Source organism: Solanum tuberosum, unplaced genomic scaffold, assembly GCF_000226075.1.
Source record: "Solanum tuberosum cultivar DM 1-3 516 R44 unplaced genomic scaffold, SolTub_3.0 scf00215, whole genome shotgun sequence".
Classification (NCBI taxonomy): domain Eukaryota; kingdom Viridiplantae; phylum Streptophyta; class Magnoliopsida; order Solanales; family Solanaceae; genus Solanum; species Solanum tuberosum.
The window spans coordinates 642,008-662,192 of record NW_006239140.1 but is presented as its reverse complement, the minus strand read 5'-3'; the positions used below and the strand labels follow the sequence as shown (position 1 = coordinate 662,192).

Genomic DNA, 20,185 nt, shown 5'->3' with positions numbered 1-20,185 from the left:
ATCACCAATTGTCATGCAAATGATAGGCAACAATTACAATTTTTCATGTTCAAAGTGAAAATTCAATTTCCTTCTTTTCTTCTAACACATAACGCCAAAGAAAAATAAGTTGCATAGCATGTGGATCTAGTAACAATTGTTATATCATTATTTTAACAGAGTTATACTTTGAACAATATTATCGAAATACCCACATCGCTTAGAGCTAGCATATTTGTATTCCGTATCTTCCTTACAAGCTCATTTGCAGTGATAATAAAAGATTAGATGTAACCAGATATCAGTGTTTACACTGGATATCGAATCACATGAAATCTTCTTACAGAAAGAAGTAGAGTTTCCAAGAAATGCACAGCAAGTCATAGGAAGAGTAGCATTTGCAAGTCCGACTCAAACTGAAGTAAACAGACTTTAAAAAGGCTGAAAATCACAAGTTTTTCTTATTTCAGTCGGAAACACTTACTTTGAGGAAATGCATGAGAGAGTTTCCAAAATCAACAAAAAAAGCCTTCATAATGACCACGCCATGCTCCCTGCCTCGAAAAAGAAAGCATGTGGAGTAACCTTGAGCCACATTCATGAGGAAAATGTAGTGGTTCAAGGTTCAAAAGAGTAGAATCGCCTCTCTGTGACCAGAAAACAGTATGTGACATACCTCCACTTTTAACTTCTGCAATAAGTTTTCCGCTATCAATGTAATAGATTATGTTTCCAGCATACTGCCACTCAACTGTAGGTCTATTCATTCTCTTAACTAATGAAAGAATTCACCGCCTGGCTTAGTAGTTTCAAATACCCCATTAACAGAATTTACATTCTTCATAGAGGCCACCAGAAAGAGAAAACAATAGGCACATACTGACATGTGATAACATGAATAGAGTAAATTTAAGAATGATATTATTTTGGAAAACTTCACAACCCACTCATGTATAGAGCAAATACCAAGATTTAGTACAAAGAATGGGTAATACAGCAATAATAAAAAACATAAGTTAAGACTTTTCTTTTCTGAAAAATTCAAAAGAGAGTCAAATAAAGTAGCTATCTTTAGGACTTGCTAATTTTTATGCTAAAAAAAGAATTATATCTCTAAGAAATCATGTCACATTGAGTACCCAATAATTCAATATGATATTTGTAGGAATAGTTTTGTTGTATTTAAGATCAATTTTATTTTGAAAATCCCAATTCAATGTTTCTTTTGACATTCAATTTAGGTCTAGCACTGATGGATGATTTGTTGGGGGAAATTTTTAATGTCACAAGTATAAATAAAATGAAGAAGAAAATACCAACTCTATGACAATCAAGAAGTGACACCTAGTGGCAAAGAGAAGTACAAACAACCTTAACATGAATCTCCATTGCAGGGAAAAAGTATATTAAGCAACTTAAAAAGTGAATAAAATTTGTGGAGTTAATTCTCCTAAAATTGTCAGTGAAAAAGAGTGAATAAGGTTCAATGTTTTATACGTAGTTTATGGAGAAGAAAAATAGTACACATCATTAATCATAATGCAAAAAACATGTTTCTATTGAGAGACGGCAATTACAAATTTAGGTTGAATTAATCGACAATTTTAAGGAAAGTGTTTCTATAACTTTACATTAAAATTAAGTTGCAAATCTAAATTTTTAATATACATCCATGTATGTAGGTGTTAGTAGGGGTTGAAGCAAATAAATAGGCTACATGTAAATGGTCCCCTATATAGATTCACCAAGATGGTGAATAACTTAAATAAGGATTGTGCTTGTCGTTTTTTTCTCTTCTGTGCTATTCATGTAATATTATCTCCATTCATGACGAATGTAAGGTATACTATGTGAAATCTCTTTCTAATTTCAAAATCTGAAACCAAAATACTGAAAATGTCAAGAATCAGGTGAAATATGATATGAGACAAACATCTAAACTTAATCACTTTTTCACACACACTAACCACCACCAGTATACTAATCCTATTTATAAGCCCATCAAAAACCTCATATAATATATAGTTAACATAGAAAAAAATTGAACAAAGTTCACAGCTAAAAACATCAAATTAAAAATATTTTTTTATAAAATAACCAGACCTAGATGAAGAGAATTGTTGGTTAAGCTTTGAAGCGTTGATACGGCAGGCATGGTTGCAAGAGTTTGAAGCAATTGAGGGTTATCTGCATGGAGATGCTAATATGGAGGGCGAGTGGGGAAGATGAATCTGAAACAGAGCACACAGAAACTCAATTAGTGTTTGCTTCATACTAATGACAATATACATACAAATTAAGGTGAGGATTTCTGTACATTACCTTTATTTGATTTTACCTGTGTCCAATCTAGTCAATATACAAAGACCCATAAAATTTTCGAAAAATAAACTGTTAAAAAAAAAGGAAAAATTTAACCCACACAAAGATAAATGACGAAGAGCTCTCCGACCAACCGGAAAGAAAGACCAATTTGTAGCAAAGGTATGCAACAATCTGCAGAGAAAGGAGCGGGAAGCAGGGGGAGAGAAGTCTGGGAAAAAATGGATTAGTAGAAGTGAAAATGAATGGGGAAATTAGTTGTCTCAACACAGATGTAATACGTGTCTGCCGGGAAAAAAAGCTAGTGAACTCAAATGCCTACACGTTGCTAAGCGAGAAGAAATGGAGAAATAGAGTGGGTCCAAATTCATAGTACAATTTACATTACTTTAAGTACAATAATGGGATGCTGTGTTCGTCCTATCAAGTCCCATTTCTATATAGGAGTAAAGTAAAGTAAAGTAATGTAATATTTGTTGTTTTTTCTATTCAGAAAGTGCTCACTATTAGAAACTTTTGATAGAGTGACATATGCATCTTGTATATAAAATACAGAATGTTAATATATTCGTGATTTTTTTAAAAGTACCATTATAAAGAATTTTAATCTATTATATATTATATATAATATGTGCGCAAGTATGCACATACTTTTAATCTATTTAATGTGTATAAATGAGCTTCTAGTATGTATAATTCAAAACTTGTTTTAGGTTAAATTTTTTAATCTTACATGTTATGCTCTTATATTTTTCTAATTCTCTTTAGAAATATCTGTAATGGATGGTGTTTAAATTTTTTCTAGATGTCAAGCTAAGTACTATTAACTCTTTTTTCCCACTAAATTATCTGCTAGTGAAATATAGTAGATTAACCAATTTGAGTGTTGGGATATTTTTTGTTTTGTTATTATAAAACGTCTTATTTGAGTATATTTATGTGTATTGCCAATTTTAACGGAATGCTTATTATCTTTCATTAATATAAATATCAGATAACCTGCCTATTAAAAACCAAACAGATATGAAATAATCTATCAATTTTGCTTTCGGTAACATTTGAATTTTAAATATCGTAATTTTGAACACATTTTCATTGATCCCCGGATATACTAAGGTGACCGATTTATTGGATGAAATATTATCTTTATAAAAAACAAAAATATATATAAAAAATAAAAAGAAAAACTGGACTATCAACTTGAATTTACTAATATAAAAATAATATATTTAATATAATCTTACAAATAACTAAAAAAGAAAAATGGACAAGTAATTAGGGACAAATGGAGTAAGAATTAGAAGTAGGAGTGTCAATCGTATGGTTCGGTCGGTTATTTTTTAAAAATTACACCATCATAATTTTTCGGATATTTTATAATATATAACCAAAATTAGTTTTTTTTTTTAAAGCTATCTCAATTATATCAGTTTCTCTTCGGTATCGGTACGGCTCGGTTAATTTCATTTTTTTTTTACTTTTAAAATATCACTCAAAATATACTACTATTAAAATATTTCTTTCGCAAATATGTTTTTGAAGAAACACTTTTATTCTTCACCAAGAAGACAAGAATGTTAAACTTTGTTGCCGTATTGTTTGATCTTAAACATTGTCGTTTGGTGTGAGGGATTAAAAATAATAGTGATGGGATAATTTTTTTTTATATTGTTTGGTTGTCATGTTTGGGATAACTTATCCCACCATTTATATCATAGTAATAGGATAAGTTATCGCATATACATGGTGGGATAAGTTATCCCATGATAGCTAACCCCATGATAACTTAATAAGAGTGTTTGCATAAGTTTTGTTGTATTGTTTGATAAAATATCTATTACATTATCTTTTAATTTTAAACCTAATCAAGTAAAGACTAATTAAAAAACAAAGACCCAAAGTCGTCTAGTCACAAGAGGCCTAGGACTTAAGTTATATTTATATTTGAAAAATGTTATAAACTATATTTATATATTAAATTTTGACTTATTGTTAATATATAAAATATATGTAGATCATTTAAGGTGATTCGGTTTGGTTCGAGAATATTTTGGGGTTTTTCATAAATTAAAAAAACCATCCCAATTATTCGAGACGATTATACACTTAAATAAAAATCTCTGATTTTATTGAAAAAATAACACAAATCAATTTAATTCGATTCGATCGATTTTTCATATTCTTTTGACACCACCCCAAGATGGTATATTAATATAAATGATATACATAAATCTTATCTTACTTTCTTTAGCAAGGTAGGTGAGTTATTCATAATAATAATAGTAAAAAATATGTGTAATTATTCATAAAAAGTGTGAGTAATAACTCAAAAAATTAAATAAGTGAGTACTTGCTATGTAAAATTGAAATTATGATGCTGGCAGCATATATAAACAAAAATATTATCCGACTTGCCATTCTTGCCCATTGCCCCACTCCCCGAGTTCTACCGGCGGCCGGCGGCAGCGCCTCCTTCAAATGTCTAAGACCATTTCGGCAGATTCCTCAATCTCCAAACCTCAAATCGCCATTTTTTTGTTGCTGTGGAAACTTTTGTAAGCTCCACCTGGTGACAGTTCAGGCTTGACCTAGTAAATCTACTTGCAGGTTCGTCATTTTATTTGAATTCTGTTTTTCATGTGCATTTTTCAGCTTTAACTTGTCAATTTTGTTTGGTTGTATGATAATTCTCTCGGGAATGTGTTTTATTACTGTGATTACATATGTTTTGGTAAAAGTTTCATTTTCCGGTGGCTTTTCTCCTTATTCCGTCACCGGAGAATTGAGATCTGAATCAGCACCAGTAAGTATCCCTTGTTTCCAATCTGGCCTTTTCGAATTCGACAAAGCAAAGGTTAATTATAATTAATTCATCATATAAGTAGTACTTTTCTGGATGACCTTATTGGTTCGAGAGATTAAGGTGTAGGGTTTCTGCCATGTTAGTTTTGGCGTAAACCCTAATTAGGGGAGGAAAGAAGCTAATTATTTATATTTATCCCTACTTAGACAATGGCTGATCATTTGTTCATTGTTTTAATGATGATTTTGACAGAGGCATTTATTGAATTTGATCGATTGAATTGTGTTTTTATAAGGTATATGCTATTTTCTCCTAGGTTTAGGCAGATTGGACTTTGCACTCCTAGGTTTAGACAATTGATATTACACATACTCTATGTATATACCTCATACATTGATTATATATTTAATAGACATTGAATATACAGTGTATTCGCACCTCGCCAAAAACATTTTAGACCATAGCAGTAGGCATACTTTTCTCAAATCTCTCATATGGTATACAGTGAGCAAGCAATGATTATACAAGGCATACTGTGTATATTTGAAGGTTACTCAAGGTACTTCCTCTCAACACTGACAGAATAACCCATGAGAGCAACAATAACGCCATCTAAAGTTCCATCATTGCACCCTTGGACAACTTTTGAAAACCTTTCTCTTCACCATTTTTTAGATAGAAAACCTCCATAGTTTCTTTATTTCCTACCATCAACTCCTACCAAGGAATGCATTGACACCTATGTACCAAGCACCCAAAGTAGATGAAGATAAAATTCAGAAAAGCCCATGAAGTTGAGTGAGAATAATATTAGACCTTTGCTAATGAAGACACTTGGTTTTAAATTTTGGTGGTGAAATTATGGAGAAAGATATAGATACATAGATGAAGAAAGGTAGTATTTCAAAGAGGAAGATACACTGGGTATTTATAAAATGTTAACCACTGTAATAGATAGAGAAAGATGATAGAGATAAAGACATAAAGTAAAAAATGGTGTGTGAGTTATACGTTGTCCAATGCATGCGCATAGTGCGCATAGTATTATGATTTTACTAGTTTTAGATCAAATGGTTGTCATCTGTTACATCCAAAAATGCAGGCTTAGATATAGCGTCAAAGAATAATAATCTAGGGTTAGATAATTTATTAGAAGTTATTTCCTAAAATGTAGGCTTAGTTAATGGACCACTCTGTATCGTGATTAATCGGCTAAAAAATGTATAAAAGAATCACTACCAAGCGGTTAAGATGGGTAGTAAAAAGAACAGGGCTATTTTTAGTTTATTGCTAATATGGACTGCTAGTTGAGTTAATTATACTAATAATAAATGCTGGATCATAGAAGTTCTTTGCATATGGCTTAGCTGGGAAGCTTGAGGGGTTTATGCATGTGTATGATTCATTTCTAAGTCCCCAGTGGTTTTTTTTTTTTTGAGAAAGTAACTTTGTATTCACAAAAAATCATCATCAAAAGAATGATGAGGTGGGGCACTTACAACCCACAATGGGTGGGACACATCTGCACAAAAACTAAAAAGCTTTACAATTTGCCTATGAAATCAACTAGAGTTACTACCTCCCCCACCATATTCTGTTTACACCAAAAAATTAAAAGGCTTAGGCATTTCATTTTGATCTTCTGTGCGTTGCAGCTTTTGCCTTCAAAACATCTGGTATTTCTTTCCTTCCATAAAATCCACCAGATACAAATTGGAATGTTCATCCACCAATCTTCGCTCTGCCCTCTTCTTCCAATTCCTTTCCAACTGTTGAGCAGCTCCAGGGTGGTTTTAGGCATTACCGAACTTACTCCCAGAATACGTAAGAACATGTTCCACATATTTGCAGCTGTTTTGCAGTGTAGAAACAAATGACTATTTACCTCTGTTTCCTGATCACACATGAAGCACCTTGAGCAAATATGTAAACCTCAAGTGGGGAAGGGTGAAGAATACTTCAATAGATGAGGAACTTTTATTTGTGAATTGAAGAACTGAATATGATTTTTAGCTGTCAAGGCTTAGTGCAGTTATCTGGCATCAAGAGTTGAGTTACTTTTGTAATAATTTTTCACATTCACAGCTGTAGTTATTTATAAGAGGACATCATGGAATGATTGATTTATTTGTAATGTGACTATTAAAATGAGAGTACATTAGTTGTCTCCCATTTCGGAAAGAAGAGACAGAAAAGGAAGGTGCATAGTATACCTGATATTAAAAGGTGTTTCTTTATAATTATATTTTATGTTGCTCGGGATCTCCAAAATGTTGCTTCACTCATGCCAGATCCCTCAAAAATGCACTACTTTTGGAGGATCCGACACACACCCCTTGATATTTTTGAAGAGTTCGAGCAACATAGATTATATGAAGTCCTGCTGTTTTGATTGTGCATTGATGATTAGTTGTCATTGATTATTTATCATTTTTTTCCTTCTGCCCATCTCAGAAGCAGTATTGTGGAGCATAGAAGTAGAAATCTAGTGACTTCCTACAGCTCAACATGCCGAAAGATAGAATGGTGAACTCTTCGTCCTTCAACGGGGCAAGGGTATCTCCTTATGATTGCAGCTCAAAGAATACTGATCTACCACCAGTAGAGAATGAAAGAGAATGGGAAGAAGCTAGGTGCGCTATATGTATGGAGCATCCACACAATGCTGTCCTTCTACTTTGCTCATCCGGGGAAAAGGGTTGCCTGCCTTATATGTGTGACACAAGTTACCGTCATTCAAATTGTCTTGATCAATTTTGTAAACTATCATCTGGAACACAATCAGAAGTTCCACAAGAGCGAAGTACTATATCGGGGACGATGCTCCACAGGGGAAATCAGGTACAACCTTCATCAAGAACAACCTGGTCTGCTGGGGGACAGCAACCAGAGCTTGTCTGCCCTCTTTGCCGGGGACAGATTAAAGGATGGATTGTCGTAGAGGCAGCTCGTAAATTCATGAATTCCAAACACAGGAGTTGTTCCTTGGAGACATGCAATTTTAATGGCAATTATGGAGAACTAAGAAAGCATGCCAGGCTTGAGCATCCCTCAGACAGGCCAGCCGAGGCTGACCCTCAAAGACTGTCTGATTGGAGAAGGTTGGAGATTCAAAGAGATGTTGGGGATACTCTCAGTGCATATGAGACGCCAGTAGGTGATCTCGTTCCTCCAGATGAGTTCTTTGAGATGCCTGCTGGTATGTTTGACTTCCTAGATGATGTGTACTCTGAGCCTGAGGATGGATTTAGTCCAGACATCAACTCGTTATTGGATTTGGAATTTGAGTTCTCCTTTCTGAATGACCTCCCATATGTGACTTGGTCATATGACGAGATGATGATGCTGTTGGACTGAGTGCTAGTCGATCACAACTAGTGCTAGATCCGAAAGCAGGAGAGCTAGTAGGTAAGCTCCATCAGATAATCACAGGGGAAAGACCAGGAACCTGGAGGAGACACAACAGGTCATCAAGGCGCATACCAAGATCCTCTGGGCATTAAACCATTGAATTAATGCTTGGTTCCTTTCAGGTTGAAGTTCTTTGGTTTTCAGGTATCTTGTCATCACTGAATGGAGGAATTTCATGTCAGAATTCCTGTTATTTGTACTCTCAAATGAACATCGCCGTTGTCGTTCTTTTCCATTCTTACTTTTTGATACTTTAAGAACAAGTGTTTCCCCCCTCATGAAATTATAGTTCCTTGTTTACTAGCTCTGAACATATGAAACATAAAGCTTGTTTAGATCATAAGGGAATTTTTTTTAAAGGATGTTAAGCTTAACCTTGTGCCTCCCTATAGTATGTCTGTTTTCCAATGTTTATATCGTAATTTTCCAGCTATGTCATCTGTTTCAGTATTGTACCGCTATAACGTTTTCAACATTCATAACTTGCAATAGAACCACAACTATACGATAATGTGATTAGAGCACAAACAAATATTAATCAAGTTACAGATCGATTAGACACGTTTGTAACTTTGTTATACTAGCAGAATATATGAATTTCGTGTTTTCTTTATGGAACACTTTGAGTTTGGAGCTATATATTAGGTATAACCTCATTTGAGATTTGTGAACGGCATGTTTAAATCCACAAATTATTTATTTTTACATATGTACCGATCTATATTTATCCAAAGTTGTATACAAACCAATACTTAATAGTACTTCATTGTGATTCAACCGGTTTCAACATTTTTGATATGAAATGTAAATATATATGTGAAAATTACTAAATTTACAAATAAATTATGAGGCTGTCCAGTTCAAGAACATTTTGATATCCAGAATATTGCTTTTTTGCATGGAGAACCTATGATTATTATGGACAAAGAAAGAGTTTGAGAAGTTTACGATTAGGCAAAATTTACGGTCTGTGACGTGGAAAAATTCTCTCATCTTATGTCGATTCTGCTACGTTAATGTCACATGGAAACTCGATCAGAGTTAGAAACATGCATGTTTCATTACGATTCTTAGGAAATTTGCAATTCGCAAATGCAATTAACGTGTAAATTTAAATATTTATCGCCAAAGCAGATACTATAACTTTTTTGCATGTGGAAATTTAAAGGGTGATTCAGTTTGAATTCATTTTCTTGGTAATTAGTTGTTTCATTAACTCAACTTGTGAATTAAGTTTACTAGTTTTGTGAAGGACCGATTAATTTCTCAAGTTACTTGGTGTGATATCCTTTTAAACTTTGAATAAATATATTAATGCAACTTCCAATTTAGATCTCAAAACAAATGAATCATTATATTGATTATGTGACAATTCATAATTGAAAGTTGATTTTTTTGATCTATTTTTTTCTCCCCTTGAAAGAAAGTGCATTCACACTCTTTACCACATCAGCGTCTAGATTATCAAATTATCTTAGTTAAAAAAGGTAATTAAATTAACACAAAATTTAGGTGTAAGCCTTAAGGCCTGGGGGCAAGACTGGTAATATACGTTTTTCGTTCCTTCTGCATCACCCTCTCGGCTATAAATACCTAAATGAAAAGCTGAAATAGGGGTTTTAGAAGTCGAAAGTATAAAAGCACAGAAAGGACTCGCTCTGGTTTTCTCTTCTCTGAGGGGTAATTTTTTCGATTTTTCCCATCTATTTATTCTTTAATCTTCCTTAATTGTGTCATTATTCGCTTGGCAAGCCAGCAGATTTCTGTAGGCACCAGTATTTTCGTGATTCAGTAGTAATTGCTTTCATGTTAATTTCCAATTTTTGTGTACTCTCTTCGATTGCTTTTGAACAGTGAATTGGGGTTTATTTAATTAAAATAAAAAGCTAATCTTTTTATCGTTTGCTGAAATGGGTGTCTGAATTTTTTTCAGTTTTATGCTTGTAGGTGTTCGATGAATTTCTTTCTATGAGTTTGGTGTTAATTTAATGTCGTATCTCAACCCGAATTTGAAATCAGAACATTTGGCTAGATTAAAGAATCTCGGATCAGATATTACATTGAACTTTTTGTTGTGGTTTGATATGATTATTGGGTCATAGAGATAGGATGTCTGTGATAATATCAACAAGTAACAACAACATACCCCGTGTGATCCTACAAGGGGGGTGGGTCTGGGATGGTGGGGTGTACACAGACCTCACCCCTATGGCATAATATCGAAGGAAAGATAAGTATCTACACAAAAATAGTAAAGATAACCTAGATAAAAGAAACAACATTAGTGATAAACTTGAAACTATTTACAATGGCAAAAGTGCCTCAATCCTGTACTAGTTTCAGTCAGTTATATGAATCCACTATCCCCATTACAATCCATTTGGACCCCTATTCATTTAAATAGTAGTCTATGACTGAACATAATTTTGATAGTTTAGATTCATTGGTCCCATAAGGGAGTTGTATGCTTTGTAGCTCAGACTGATTTGTATTTTTTTCTTATTTAATCATCCCTGCAGCTGAAAGAGTTTGAGCAAATCGTCTCTTCTGTTATGGCGAGATCATTATCTCAAATGATGTTGAAGCGTTTTGCAGCCTACCCACTTGCGCGTTCATCTGCAATTGTAAGAATAAACACTACTGTCACCCTGTTTGTGCTTACTATTAACAACACATCAACTAATGCCTTTTTCCACTGCTTTGTCTGACCTATCTGGTTGCTTGCAAAGTAAAAAAATGAAGCTTTACTATGAAGAGCTCCCCTTTCTTTCTTCTGTTTTAACTTTGTGCCCTCCATCGCTCTGTTCTGGACACTATAGTTTATCTCTCGCTAGCTAAATACAATTGGAGTATATGCTGCATCTGTAAGTCATATTATAAACTATGAACATTTGCTTGAATCTATATCCCCCACCCCCTCCCCAAAAAAAGGACCATTTGCTCAAATCTTTCTTCTATATGTTTCCATCCAGTGTCTTCTCATGTCCCATAGACGGGATTAGACAAAATCGTATTTTTTTATAGGGTTTTTCTTTTATCTGTTCAAAAATATTATGCCTAAAAGTTGCTTGATTTGTATAATAGACATCCAGATCAATCCACCAGGGTGAAGTGCGGTATTCAACTTCTGTGCCTAGTGACCCTGACACTCACGAAGATTTTAGACCTACTAGTAAGCTTGAGAGTTCAGGTCTTTCTCTGGAGAATATTGTTGAGCAGGTAGCTTTAGTCAATATCTGTACATTTTCTGCTTGTTGGCAAGTCAACGCTCTTTTGTTTTCAATCTTTGAATATAGAGATTGTGTTACCCTTTTTCGCTTATTTGCTGTTCTGTTAAGTGTTCAGATTTCGTTATTCTGTCGGCCTTCTATTGTAGGATGTCAAGGAAAATCCTGTGATGATATACATGAAAGGTGTGCCAGATCTGCCTCGTTGTGGATTCAGCTCATTGGCTGTTAGAGTTCTCAAAGAATACAGTAAGTCCATGTGCTATATAAGTGATATCTCTTGTTGTTGGATTTTGCATCCTCTTCACTTGCAAGTGTAGATTTCTGATAGAGGTCCATGGGCCCTTAATTGGTTTTTATCTTCTTACCAATTTATATTGTCTTTGCAGATGCTCCTATAAGTGCCAGAAATATCTTAGAAGATCCTGAACTTAAGAATGCTGTAAAAGCTTTCAGGTAAGTTTGATGCAAAATGGTCTATGGCTATGAAAATTATTTATCGACGAATTTATTTGCATTTTTTAGAAGGGATTGATACACAATTCTAGATGTTGAGTGGCCATCTTTCGCCCTCTGCTGTGATCTGAGCAATAATTTTTTTTTAACATTAACGCACATCCTTTAGAGAAACCAGGGTCATTTGGGTAGACATATTGCTGATGGGATATCAGCTGCCATTTAAATATCATAGTAAACTCTGGAAATGATTAATGGTTTGTTCATAAGGTCAGATGATATTTGAGTGTCGAGGCAGCTCATACTTTTTTTTGTGACTAAATGTGGTGTAAATTGGTTCTTTTCATTCTTATAGTATTGCATTGTTTTTTTTTTGTTTTTTTATTTATGAAGTATGATATGACATTGATTCACCTGGATGATGCCAGCATTTTACATTCTTGGTGATGACTCTATGGCTATGTAGTTATTTGAGGTATATGTAGGTCGTATATCTATATTTTTGTAGCTATAAAATGGCGACCCTTTATTTTGTATATACTATATAGTGAATATGTTTTAAAGAACATCAAGTGGGTGCTATAGAACTTCACGAGTAGTTTATCTCTAAAGAGCTCAAAAGATCAATTCATTTCTTTGTACTGCGGAGTATTTTTTTATAACCGTGATGTCCAGGCAGACCATCTTGCATGCACCCCGACTAATTCTACGGGATACCTATCACCTCCCATCGGCAACATGTACTAAGTAACTCTGTCCACCAAGCCTAGGATAGATGGGCACCTTGTATTTCTGTCTCTGTTGGGATTGAACCTGAGACCTCATGTGCCCTGGGTGCTCTGCTGAACATTATTTGATTACACCAAAAATAAATCTTGGTCATCTATTTTTCAAGCTATATGTTGTCTCTGTCACCTTTCGAGAGCCCTTGCTATTTCTGTCGCCATAGCATCTGTGGTATGCAGAAAGGAATCATGACCCAAAAATTTCTTATACTCCCTTCTATTTCTTTCTTTTTTCAGCCACTGGCCGACATTTCCTCAAATATTTATCAATGGGGAGTTTATCGGTGGATCAGATATCATCCTCAATATGCATCAGGTAATTTGACTTGTTTATGTGAATCGAGTCCAACTGGTTAAGTGCGGAATGCTGATCGATTCTTTTTCCATGCAGAGTGGTGAACTCAAGGAAAAGCTGAATACTATCGTGAACAACCAGGGTAAAGAAGAATGAGATATATTACTGCAGAAAGTAGTATCGCTCTGCTTATGTGTCGAACTGTTGTAGTACTTCTGATATTGATTTTGTAATCTTTAGGCTTGGGAGCTGTAATAAAATAACACTTGATATACCATCTTCCATATATTTGTGGAAACGATGAAGAATATGCATTCTCCACACTTTCATCTCTAATTGATTAAATTGTTCCAGTCCAATGTCTGTTGCCTTGAAATTAGTATTGTTAAGTCTCTGTAAATGACAATAAAGCAGTCACTATAGGTGATTTTCTGGATAGCCTCATGTTAACAAAAAGAATCCTAAAACATTGATAGGCTTTTAAGGGGTATGGTTTGGTGCATACATAGTCTTGGGATAAAAATTTAGTTCTGCTTTTGTTACTAATCTTGAGATAAGTCATACCAAGATCAGTAATCAGTAGAAACGGATTATGGAATTGCTTTAGTTGATCAAAGAGAGTGGCTTGAGGCTACTGGGATTTTGAAAATCTTTAGCAAGTTGGGAAATGGATGATGCTTTTAATACGTCGAAATGCGCGTGTGTGACAGTGAGAGAGAGAGAGACAGAGATAGAGAATACACAATAAGCACAATTTCCATTAATATTGATACAACATGATACAATGACTACCAAATTTCTGAGTAGAATTGAAGAAAACAAAATGTCTACAAGTGATGAAAAGAGAAACACATCCAAACCTTTATTTTTGAGACAAAACTGGTAGATAAGTCCTAGAATTCACCAAAGGCATATAGTAATTAACTACATACAACTTGTAAGTGTATACTCCCCCATATTATTGCTTCCTCATGCATTTGTCCTCACTCCTGAATTACTTATAACATGAAACTCTTAAGAGTGAGTTCATCATCGGCAACCCTCAAGTACGAGCCTTGCATTTAACCAATTACACACCTCATCCATTTCCCTTGGTACTGTGTAATGGCCAAGCCTGGAGAAGAAGATGGTAGTTTTAGAGAACACTTCTTTATAACATTTAGAACTATAATTTTGCAAAGGAAAAGAAGGGATACCCGTCGTATTTTTTGAATGCAAGGTTCCTGAATCCAGCTGAGTTCAAGACAAGGGTAGACCTCTCTCCATATTTGTAAGGAACAACTTCATCACCTATAAATCACAAAACAAAAGGGTAAAAAGATAGTTATGCAGATTACAAGTTACTGATCAGAGGTCCAGCCTCGAGGACTCAGAGAGACGCACTATGCATGGTATAAGCTAAAATGGTGTTATACAAGTATTTGCAAGTAAAGTACATACACGATCCATGACAGAGTAGAATGGGCAAAGACGAGGCACGTCTTGCAGCCTCTAGTGATCCTTCAATCTTGTTACGCACGTTCCTGCACAATTCCAGTTGTTAACTCCCATATGTGTCTGTTGTCTAAGGAAAAAAAAAAGAGATAGAAAACATAAAAATGACCATATAAGCACACTTTACTTTTTTTTGGTACCTCCCTTTTTATAGCTCTTGAATAATAGAAGCTTTAGACATCTAGGAAGCTAAGTTGTATGACTAAGCTTTGCACAATTCACAAATAGAATTTATCCAAAATCTAATGCAGATAGTATTTCATATTACTCCTCAGCTACACTAACAAGTTTGAGATATGCTATGCAATCAAACCTTGAACCAGGAAGCCATCCACTTAGACCTATGATAGCCCTTAAGTTGACTGGATAGGTGTTTCCATTTCCGTATTTTCCTTGTGCAAAGCAAGTTGCAGAGTAGAGCGCAGTCGCTGCACCCATGCTGAAGCCTCCAATACCAAGTTTAACTGTACCACACAGTTAAAATTACTAATCAGATCACGAATTAAACAGACCTAACCATACAAATAGACAAGAGATACCGGTGTTTTAGGTCTACATTGAAGGACTATCTAGAACTTACCATCAGCAGGTTCAGTTGACAATAAGTTTGCAATATGTGCAACTGAAGCATCTAAGCCTTCAAAATCATCAGGACCATCATCGGAAAGTTCTCCCACGTCAAACCCTGGAATAACATATAGGGACCCTTAATAACAGTTCTTAAAGTTAACTTGTGATACCTTTTGGTTTCATTCTTACATGCAGTGCAAGGAAATCCACCGAGTATAGCTACAGGACGAGTTGGGGCTGTTGGACATATCCATTTGATCTGCAAGGTTATATAATTTCACAAATTAACAATGATTTAGGATAAAGACTAGGTTAATGGAGTTGTATAGATGTAACCAAGTCGAGCAAAATTTAAGAAGTTATCCGAGCTCTTTGCTTACATTAGGAAGGGGTAGGCTTTCCAAAAGTTGGGACCAACTGCATAAAGAAGCAAAGCGATCAGTGATCAGCAAATGAATCACCATATCTCAGGATGAAATAACAAACATATAAAATGAGAGTAAAAGGTGCTGGATAGACAAGCATCAGAGCAAAAGCTTTGATCTAGCATTCCAAAATAAGTTCAATGTTTCATCTAATAGAATTTATGCTCCATTTGCCTCAGGCTGATTCTCATGGTGACTTCATACTATTTCATTTTGTTAAGCAGGCACAGGTAAGCACAAGAAAGTAACTGTCTTTGATATGTTAAGCGTAAATTAGCGGCTTAAAGAAAAACAGATTTTACCTGGAGCCATTATCTCCAAGGCCATGCAACCAAACTATTGTAGCTTGGTGTTTCCCTTTGGGCCTCACGACATATGTCCTCCCGAACTCGAATGTCATTCTAGAAGTTCTACTTCCTGTAATGTTATTTAACTAACTTATTAGTCCACTATCAAATGCTTGAAGCAAGAAAGATGTATAGCAAAAACACAAAACTAGAGAAGGGAGAAAAAATGTTTCCACATGGATAATAGCTATTGCAATGTAAATATGGCTTTACTAAGGACATAAGCTATTCCCCAAATCCCAAGCAAGTCAAGATATGTTATGTGAATCCTCACTATCCATGTAGCTTCATTAAAACTCATCTCAAGCAGAGACAGAGCCAAGATTTTAACTTTATGTGCCTAAATTCTACGATACTGATAATATCATGTGTTAATAACTGGGTTCTAAATTTTATTTTTGTACATACTAAGTAAATTTCAAAATGAAAATACAACGTTTGAATTAAAGTTACTGAATTTGACAGAACCCGTACATGACTTCTAGCTCCACCCCTGATCCCAGGCCATTATAAGCTACTTATAACATTTCCAAAGTATAACAGAACAACCCTCAATGCTAAGCTAGGTCGATATCAAGAAGCAAAAACAATAACAACAATATACTCTGTGTGTATGCAGACCTTACCCCTAACTCGTGGTATCAAGAAGCAAAAAGAAAGAAAAGATTGTACATTGCAACTAACCAGAGCCAGTTGAAGGGTTTAAATAACTCATATCACTCTCTTCAAAGATGAAATGCAACCTTAGTAGTACTGTCTGAAAGATTAGTGAACTGAGAAATGGTACTCAACTGCAATGAAGACAAGCCAAACAAGTAGTCCCTATTTATAAGAGAAGGCCCAAAATAGAATAAGGCATGTGAATATGCCAAAAAAAAAAACAAAAAAAACTGAAGTATTTATGTGTGAACGAGCTGCCTAATATACAACCTAGAAACTCATAAAGAAATAAAAGGGCATCCATAAAAAGGAAAAAACAGGCAATCTTTTCAACAGAGTGAAAAAAAAAACAGAGAATCAAAACAGAGCACAAAAAAGGATTCCGCTCCACTCCATTACCTCTTCCCTCTATTTCGTCAAATGCACGTCTAGATTAGAGACATGTGCCATATTTAAAGTTTAAAGGTCAAGATTATATCATATGAACAAATATCATAACCATAGTTAAGTCAACTAATTTTAGAAAATTACTCTCCAAATTTGATAAGAATTACAATATATTCCATACAAAATTTGATATTTATTAATATCTTTAATTTCATCTTATATTTTTATGTACAATTTAATATTTAAACAAAATTATAATATGAAATTAATGATTATAACTCAAAAGTCATTTAACTTTTGATATTTTACTTAAAAAATCAGTTAACTATTGATATTTCACTTAAAAAGTCACCCAATCAATTTAAATATTTTCTTTTCATTAAATTATGTTGAAATCTAATTTTATTTTAAACTATTTTTATAAGAAATAAGAAGATATTTATTTTATTTATCTTACTAATCCACTCCAATTATTTAATTATATATTTTTTTTAAAACGTACTGTAGCAATAGACAAAAAAAAAACCATTTTCCGTTCTAGCAATTGTTTAGTAGAATTAAATAAGCTGAAAAATGATCCAAAAAAAAGGAGAACATTGGAATTGATTAGAAGTAATTAAAAGAACGCATAATATCAATCTTTTATCATTTAAAAATAATTGGTTTAAAACTAAAAAAATTCAATTTAATATTTAAATACAAAAATATAATACTCCTATGAAATTAATGATATTAATAAATATCAAATTTTCTATAGAATATATTGTAATTCTTATCAAATTTGGAGAGTAGTTTTCTAAAATTAGTTGGCTTAACTATGATTATGATATTTGTTAATATAATATAATCTTGACCTTTAAACTTTAAATATGACACATGTCTCTAATCTAGACGTGCACTTGACAAAATGGAGGAGAAACGGATTCAAAAAATCATCCATCCATTTTCTTCTAGAGTTACAGAGAGAGAGAGAATCTATACCTGTTGTTTGACAGGGGCAATAAATAAAGCAACCTACAGTTAAGAATATTACTGAAAACAAGAAAGGAATAATACCAATTTTGTATTAAAAAAAAAATATATCTAACAATCATTTATTTATGTATTGTTTGATGATTGATGGATACCCATTAACTTTCTTTTCTTTTCTTTTTTGGAAAAAAAGTGAAATTTCATAGTCCAATTTATCATCATTGTGACAATATTCAATGAAGCACTCGAAGAAAAGAGCACAAATTCCTTATTGCTATTTGAATTTTTCACCAGCTATACATACATATATAATATATGCCCGCTGTGCCATTGTTTTCATTACGTTCTAATTTTTGAATCCTCGTATTGAAATTTCTAGATTCGTTACTATATATATATATATAAAAAGGAGTAGAGCGAGAGTGTCAGCTATGATTTTCGCCAAAAACACTTACTTTTGATTCAAACATTCATTAAATATATTTGAAAATTTAGTGACTTTTAAAAGAAATAGAATTCAGAACTATAAACTTCAAATTTTAGATTCGCTACACGCAGAAGCATACACAGACATTTTAATAGTAATAGTGAAAGAATAATTAAAATAATAATTCTTTCATCCTAACTTATGCGACACATTAACATGTTTGAAGCTTGATATTTATGTAAATATAAATAATTTAATCAAGAATAATTATTAACTTTTTAAATTAAAATTCTATTTAGATAAAGGTATATAGATATGGTGACCTACCTGGAAATCTTTGGGACAACATTTGCAAAAAAGTAAATGAACTTTTTATCTTCAAAAATTGTTTTTGTCTCTCTAGAATAGCTTTTTCAGGATTTGCCACCTATAAATTAGTGGCTCAAAGTCCTTTTCTTGTGCAAAGTCTATAAATTCAAAGTCCAAAGTCTAAAAAATCATCATGAGTTTTTGTTCGTTTTATACTGAAAAGGGACTACACAACCACAAAAGTTGCATGAACCGAACGCTCATCTCTTAATAATAGGTTCCTGCGCCAGTGATTAATCTAGAATTTTCATTAAGGACGATTAAAAATATTTTTTTTAAAAGTTAAAGTTATATATATTGAATAAAGTTCTTGTAAGTTTCATTTTCAAGCGGGCTTTAAACTTGACGAATTAAAACACAACAATTGTCAATTAGACCAAATTGTCCCAAAGAGGAGTGTGCCCATGAGGGCGCCAACTGGATATTGCATATAAACATACTAAAGAAGAAGTTAAGTATATTATAATCGATTTTCATTGATTAACTAAACATCGATTATAGTCCTAATTGAAATTGTTTTAACAATTTAATTACTTTTAATTTTATTATAAGGTTTTAAAAAAAAGTAATGCTATTATCCATATAGGAGATGAATTCCTCGGCCCATTATGCGCCGCTAATTAGTCTTGTCCCCATGGGCCATGGCCTATGGGTCCTTCTTTTTGGTGCATGATGGAATTGTGGACTTAACTTGGGAAATCCTTGCTTTAAAATGGACGACGCAATATTAAGTAAGCGTAGAGGCGGCTCAACGTAATTTGAGGTCTAAAATGAAATTTTAATTGAGGTCTAAAATAAAATTTTAATTGAGGTCCAAAATCTATATAAATATCAAATATAGTTGTTTATTTTTTTAAACTTTTTAAGTGCAGATTATTATAGTACTTGATATCTTTTCTTAAAATGATTTTTTTTAATATCATTTTTAATTATTAATTTTAAGTAATATTTTATCAATTCAACATTGAAAAATATTCTTTTACTGAGGCAATCATTATATAAATCGTTAACATAATACTATAAGTAATAAGTTGACAAACTTTACATAAAGATAAGAATTAGAACCATACAATCTGATACAAGAAATTGATAACTTGGTATAACCCTACTTTAATATGTTTATGTAATACTTGAATATTTAAGAAGAATCAAACAAAAGAAAAATTGTAAGTCAGTTTGTTGAATTTTTTCGACTATTAATTTATATTTTTGATAGTGTATTACTCTAACTTATCAAAAAAAATTAAAAAGAAAGT

General features: G+C 33.2%; 3 protein-coding genes and 1 long non-coding RNA gene across 6 annotated transcripts; 2 read left to right on the top strand and 2 right to left on the bottom strand.

The window, feature by feature from the left end:
• Nucleotides 1–8: 8 nt before the first annotated feature.
• Nucleotides 9–2,587, bottom strand: LOC102591934 (uncharacterized). Of its 3 annotated transcripts, none has more exons than XR_001474531.1 (3): nucleotides 2,302–2,587; nucleotides 2,083–2,210; nucleotides 9–858 (listed from the first exon to the last, which is right to left on the bottom strand). It is a non-coding gene; the product is annotated as an uncharacterized lncRNA (long non-coding RNA). The 3 variants fall into 3 exon arrangements; XR_001474532.1 differs by having other exon boundaries at nucleotides 9–774; XR_368005.2 differs by having other exon boundaries at nucleotides 9–670; nucleotides 2,302–2,580.
• A 2,102-nt stretch (nucleotides 2,588–4,689) lies between these two features.
• Nucleotides 4,690–8,929, top strand: LOC102591588 (uncharacterized). Its single transcript, XM_006356134.2, has 2 exons — nucleotides 4,690–4,908; nucleotides 7,559–8,929. The coding sequence occupies exon 2, from the start codon at nucleotides 7,613–7,615 to the stop codon at nucleotides 8,459–8,461; it is 849 nt and encodes a 282-aa protein (XP_006356196.1). The 5' UTR covers nucleotides 4,690–4,908; nucleotides 7,559–7,612; the 3' UTR covers nucleotides 8,462–8,929.
• A 1,166-nt stretch (nucleotides 8,930–10,095) lies between these two features.
• On the top strand, nucleotides 10,096–13,637 carry LOC102591260 (monothiol glutaredoxin-S15, mitochondrial). The gene is made up of 7 exons (XM_006356133.2): nucleotides 10,096–10,195; nucleotides 11,035–11,139; nucleotides 11,600–11,734; nucleotides 11,892–11,991; nucleotides 12,132–12,198; nucleotides 13,221–13,299; nucleotides 13,375–13,637. Exons 2-7 carry the CDS (start codon nucleotides 11,068–11,070, stop codon nucleotides 13,432–13,434), a joined length of 513 nt encoding a protein of 170 aa, XP_006356195.1. The 5' UTR covers nucleotides 10,096–10,195; nucleotides 11,035–11,067; the 3' UTR covers nucleotides 13,435–13,637.
• A 379-nt stretch (nucleotides 13,638–14,016) lies between these two features.
• Nucleotides 14,017–16,985, bottom strand: LOC102590910 (acyl-protein thioesterase 2-like). Its single transcript, XM_006356132.2, has 9 exons — nucleotides 16,799–16,985; nucleotides 16,070–16,184; nucleotides 15,723–15,759; nucleotides 15,532–15,601; nucleotides 15,353–15,457; nucleotides 15,086–15,236; nucleotides 14,719–14,801; nucleotides 14,475–14,568; nucleotides 14,017–14,392 (listed from the first exon to the last, which is right to left on the bottom strand). Exons 1-9 carry the CDS (start codon nucleotides 16,827–16,829, stop codon nucleotides 14,308–14,310), a joined length of 771 nt encoding a protein of 256 aa, XP_006356194.1. The 5' UTR covers nucleotides 16,830–16,985; the 3' UTR covers nucleotides 14,017–14,307.
• Nucleotides 16,986–20,185: the final 3,200 nt, after the last annotated feature.

Bases quoted from the DNA above. Each gene is read 5' to 3' on its own strand.
- LOC102591588 (XM_006356134.2), top strand. From the start codon at position 7,613: ATGCCGAAAGATAGAATGGTGAACTCTTCGTCCTTCAACGGGGCAAGG.
- LOC102591260 (XM_006356133.2), top strand. From the start codon at position 11,068: ATGGCGAGATCATTATCTCAAATGATGTTGAAGCGTTTTGCAGCCTAC. The intron at 11,140-11,599 runs GTAAGAATAAAC...TTTGTATAATAG, and splicing joins TTGCGCGTTCATCTGCAATT to ACATCCAGATCAATCCACCA. The intron at 11,992-12,131 runs GTAAGTCCATGT...TTGTCTTTGCAG, and splicing joins TAGAGTTCTCAAAGAATACA to ATGCTCCTATAAGTGCCAGA.
- LOC102590910 (XM_006356132.2), bottom strand. From the start codon at position 16,829: ATGAGTTATTTAAACCCTTCAACTGGCTCTG. The intron at 15,602-15,722 runs GTAAGCAAAGAG...ATAACCTTGCAG, and splicing joins AAAGCCTACCCCTTCCTAAT to ATCAAATGGATATGTCCAAC. The intron at 14,393-14,474 runs GTATCCCTTCTT...CTTCTTCTCCAG, and splicing joins GCATTCAAAAAATACGACGG to GCTTGGCCATTACACAGTAC.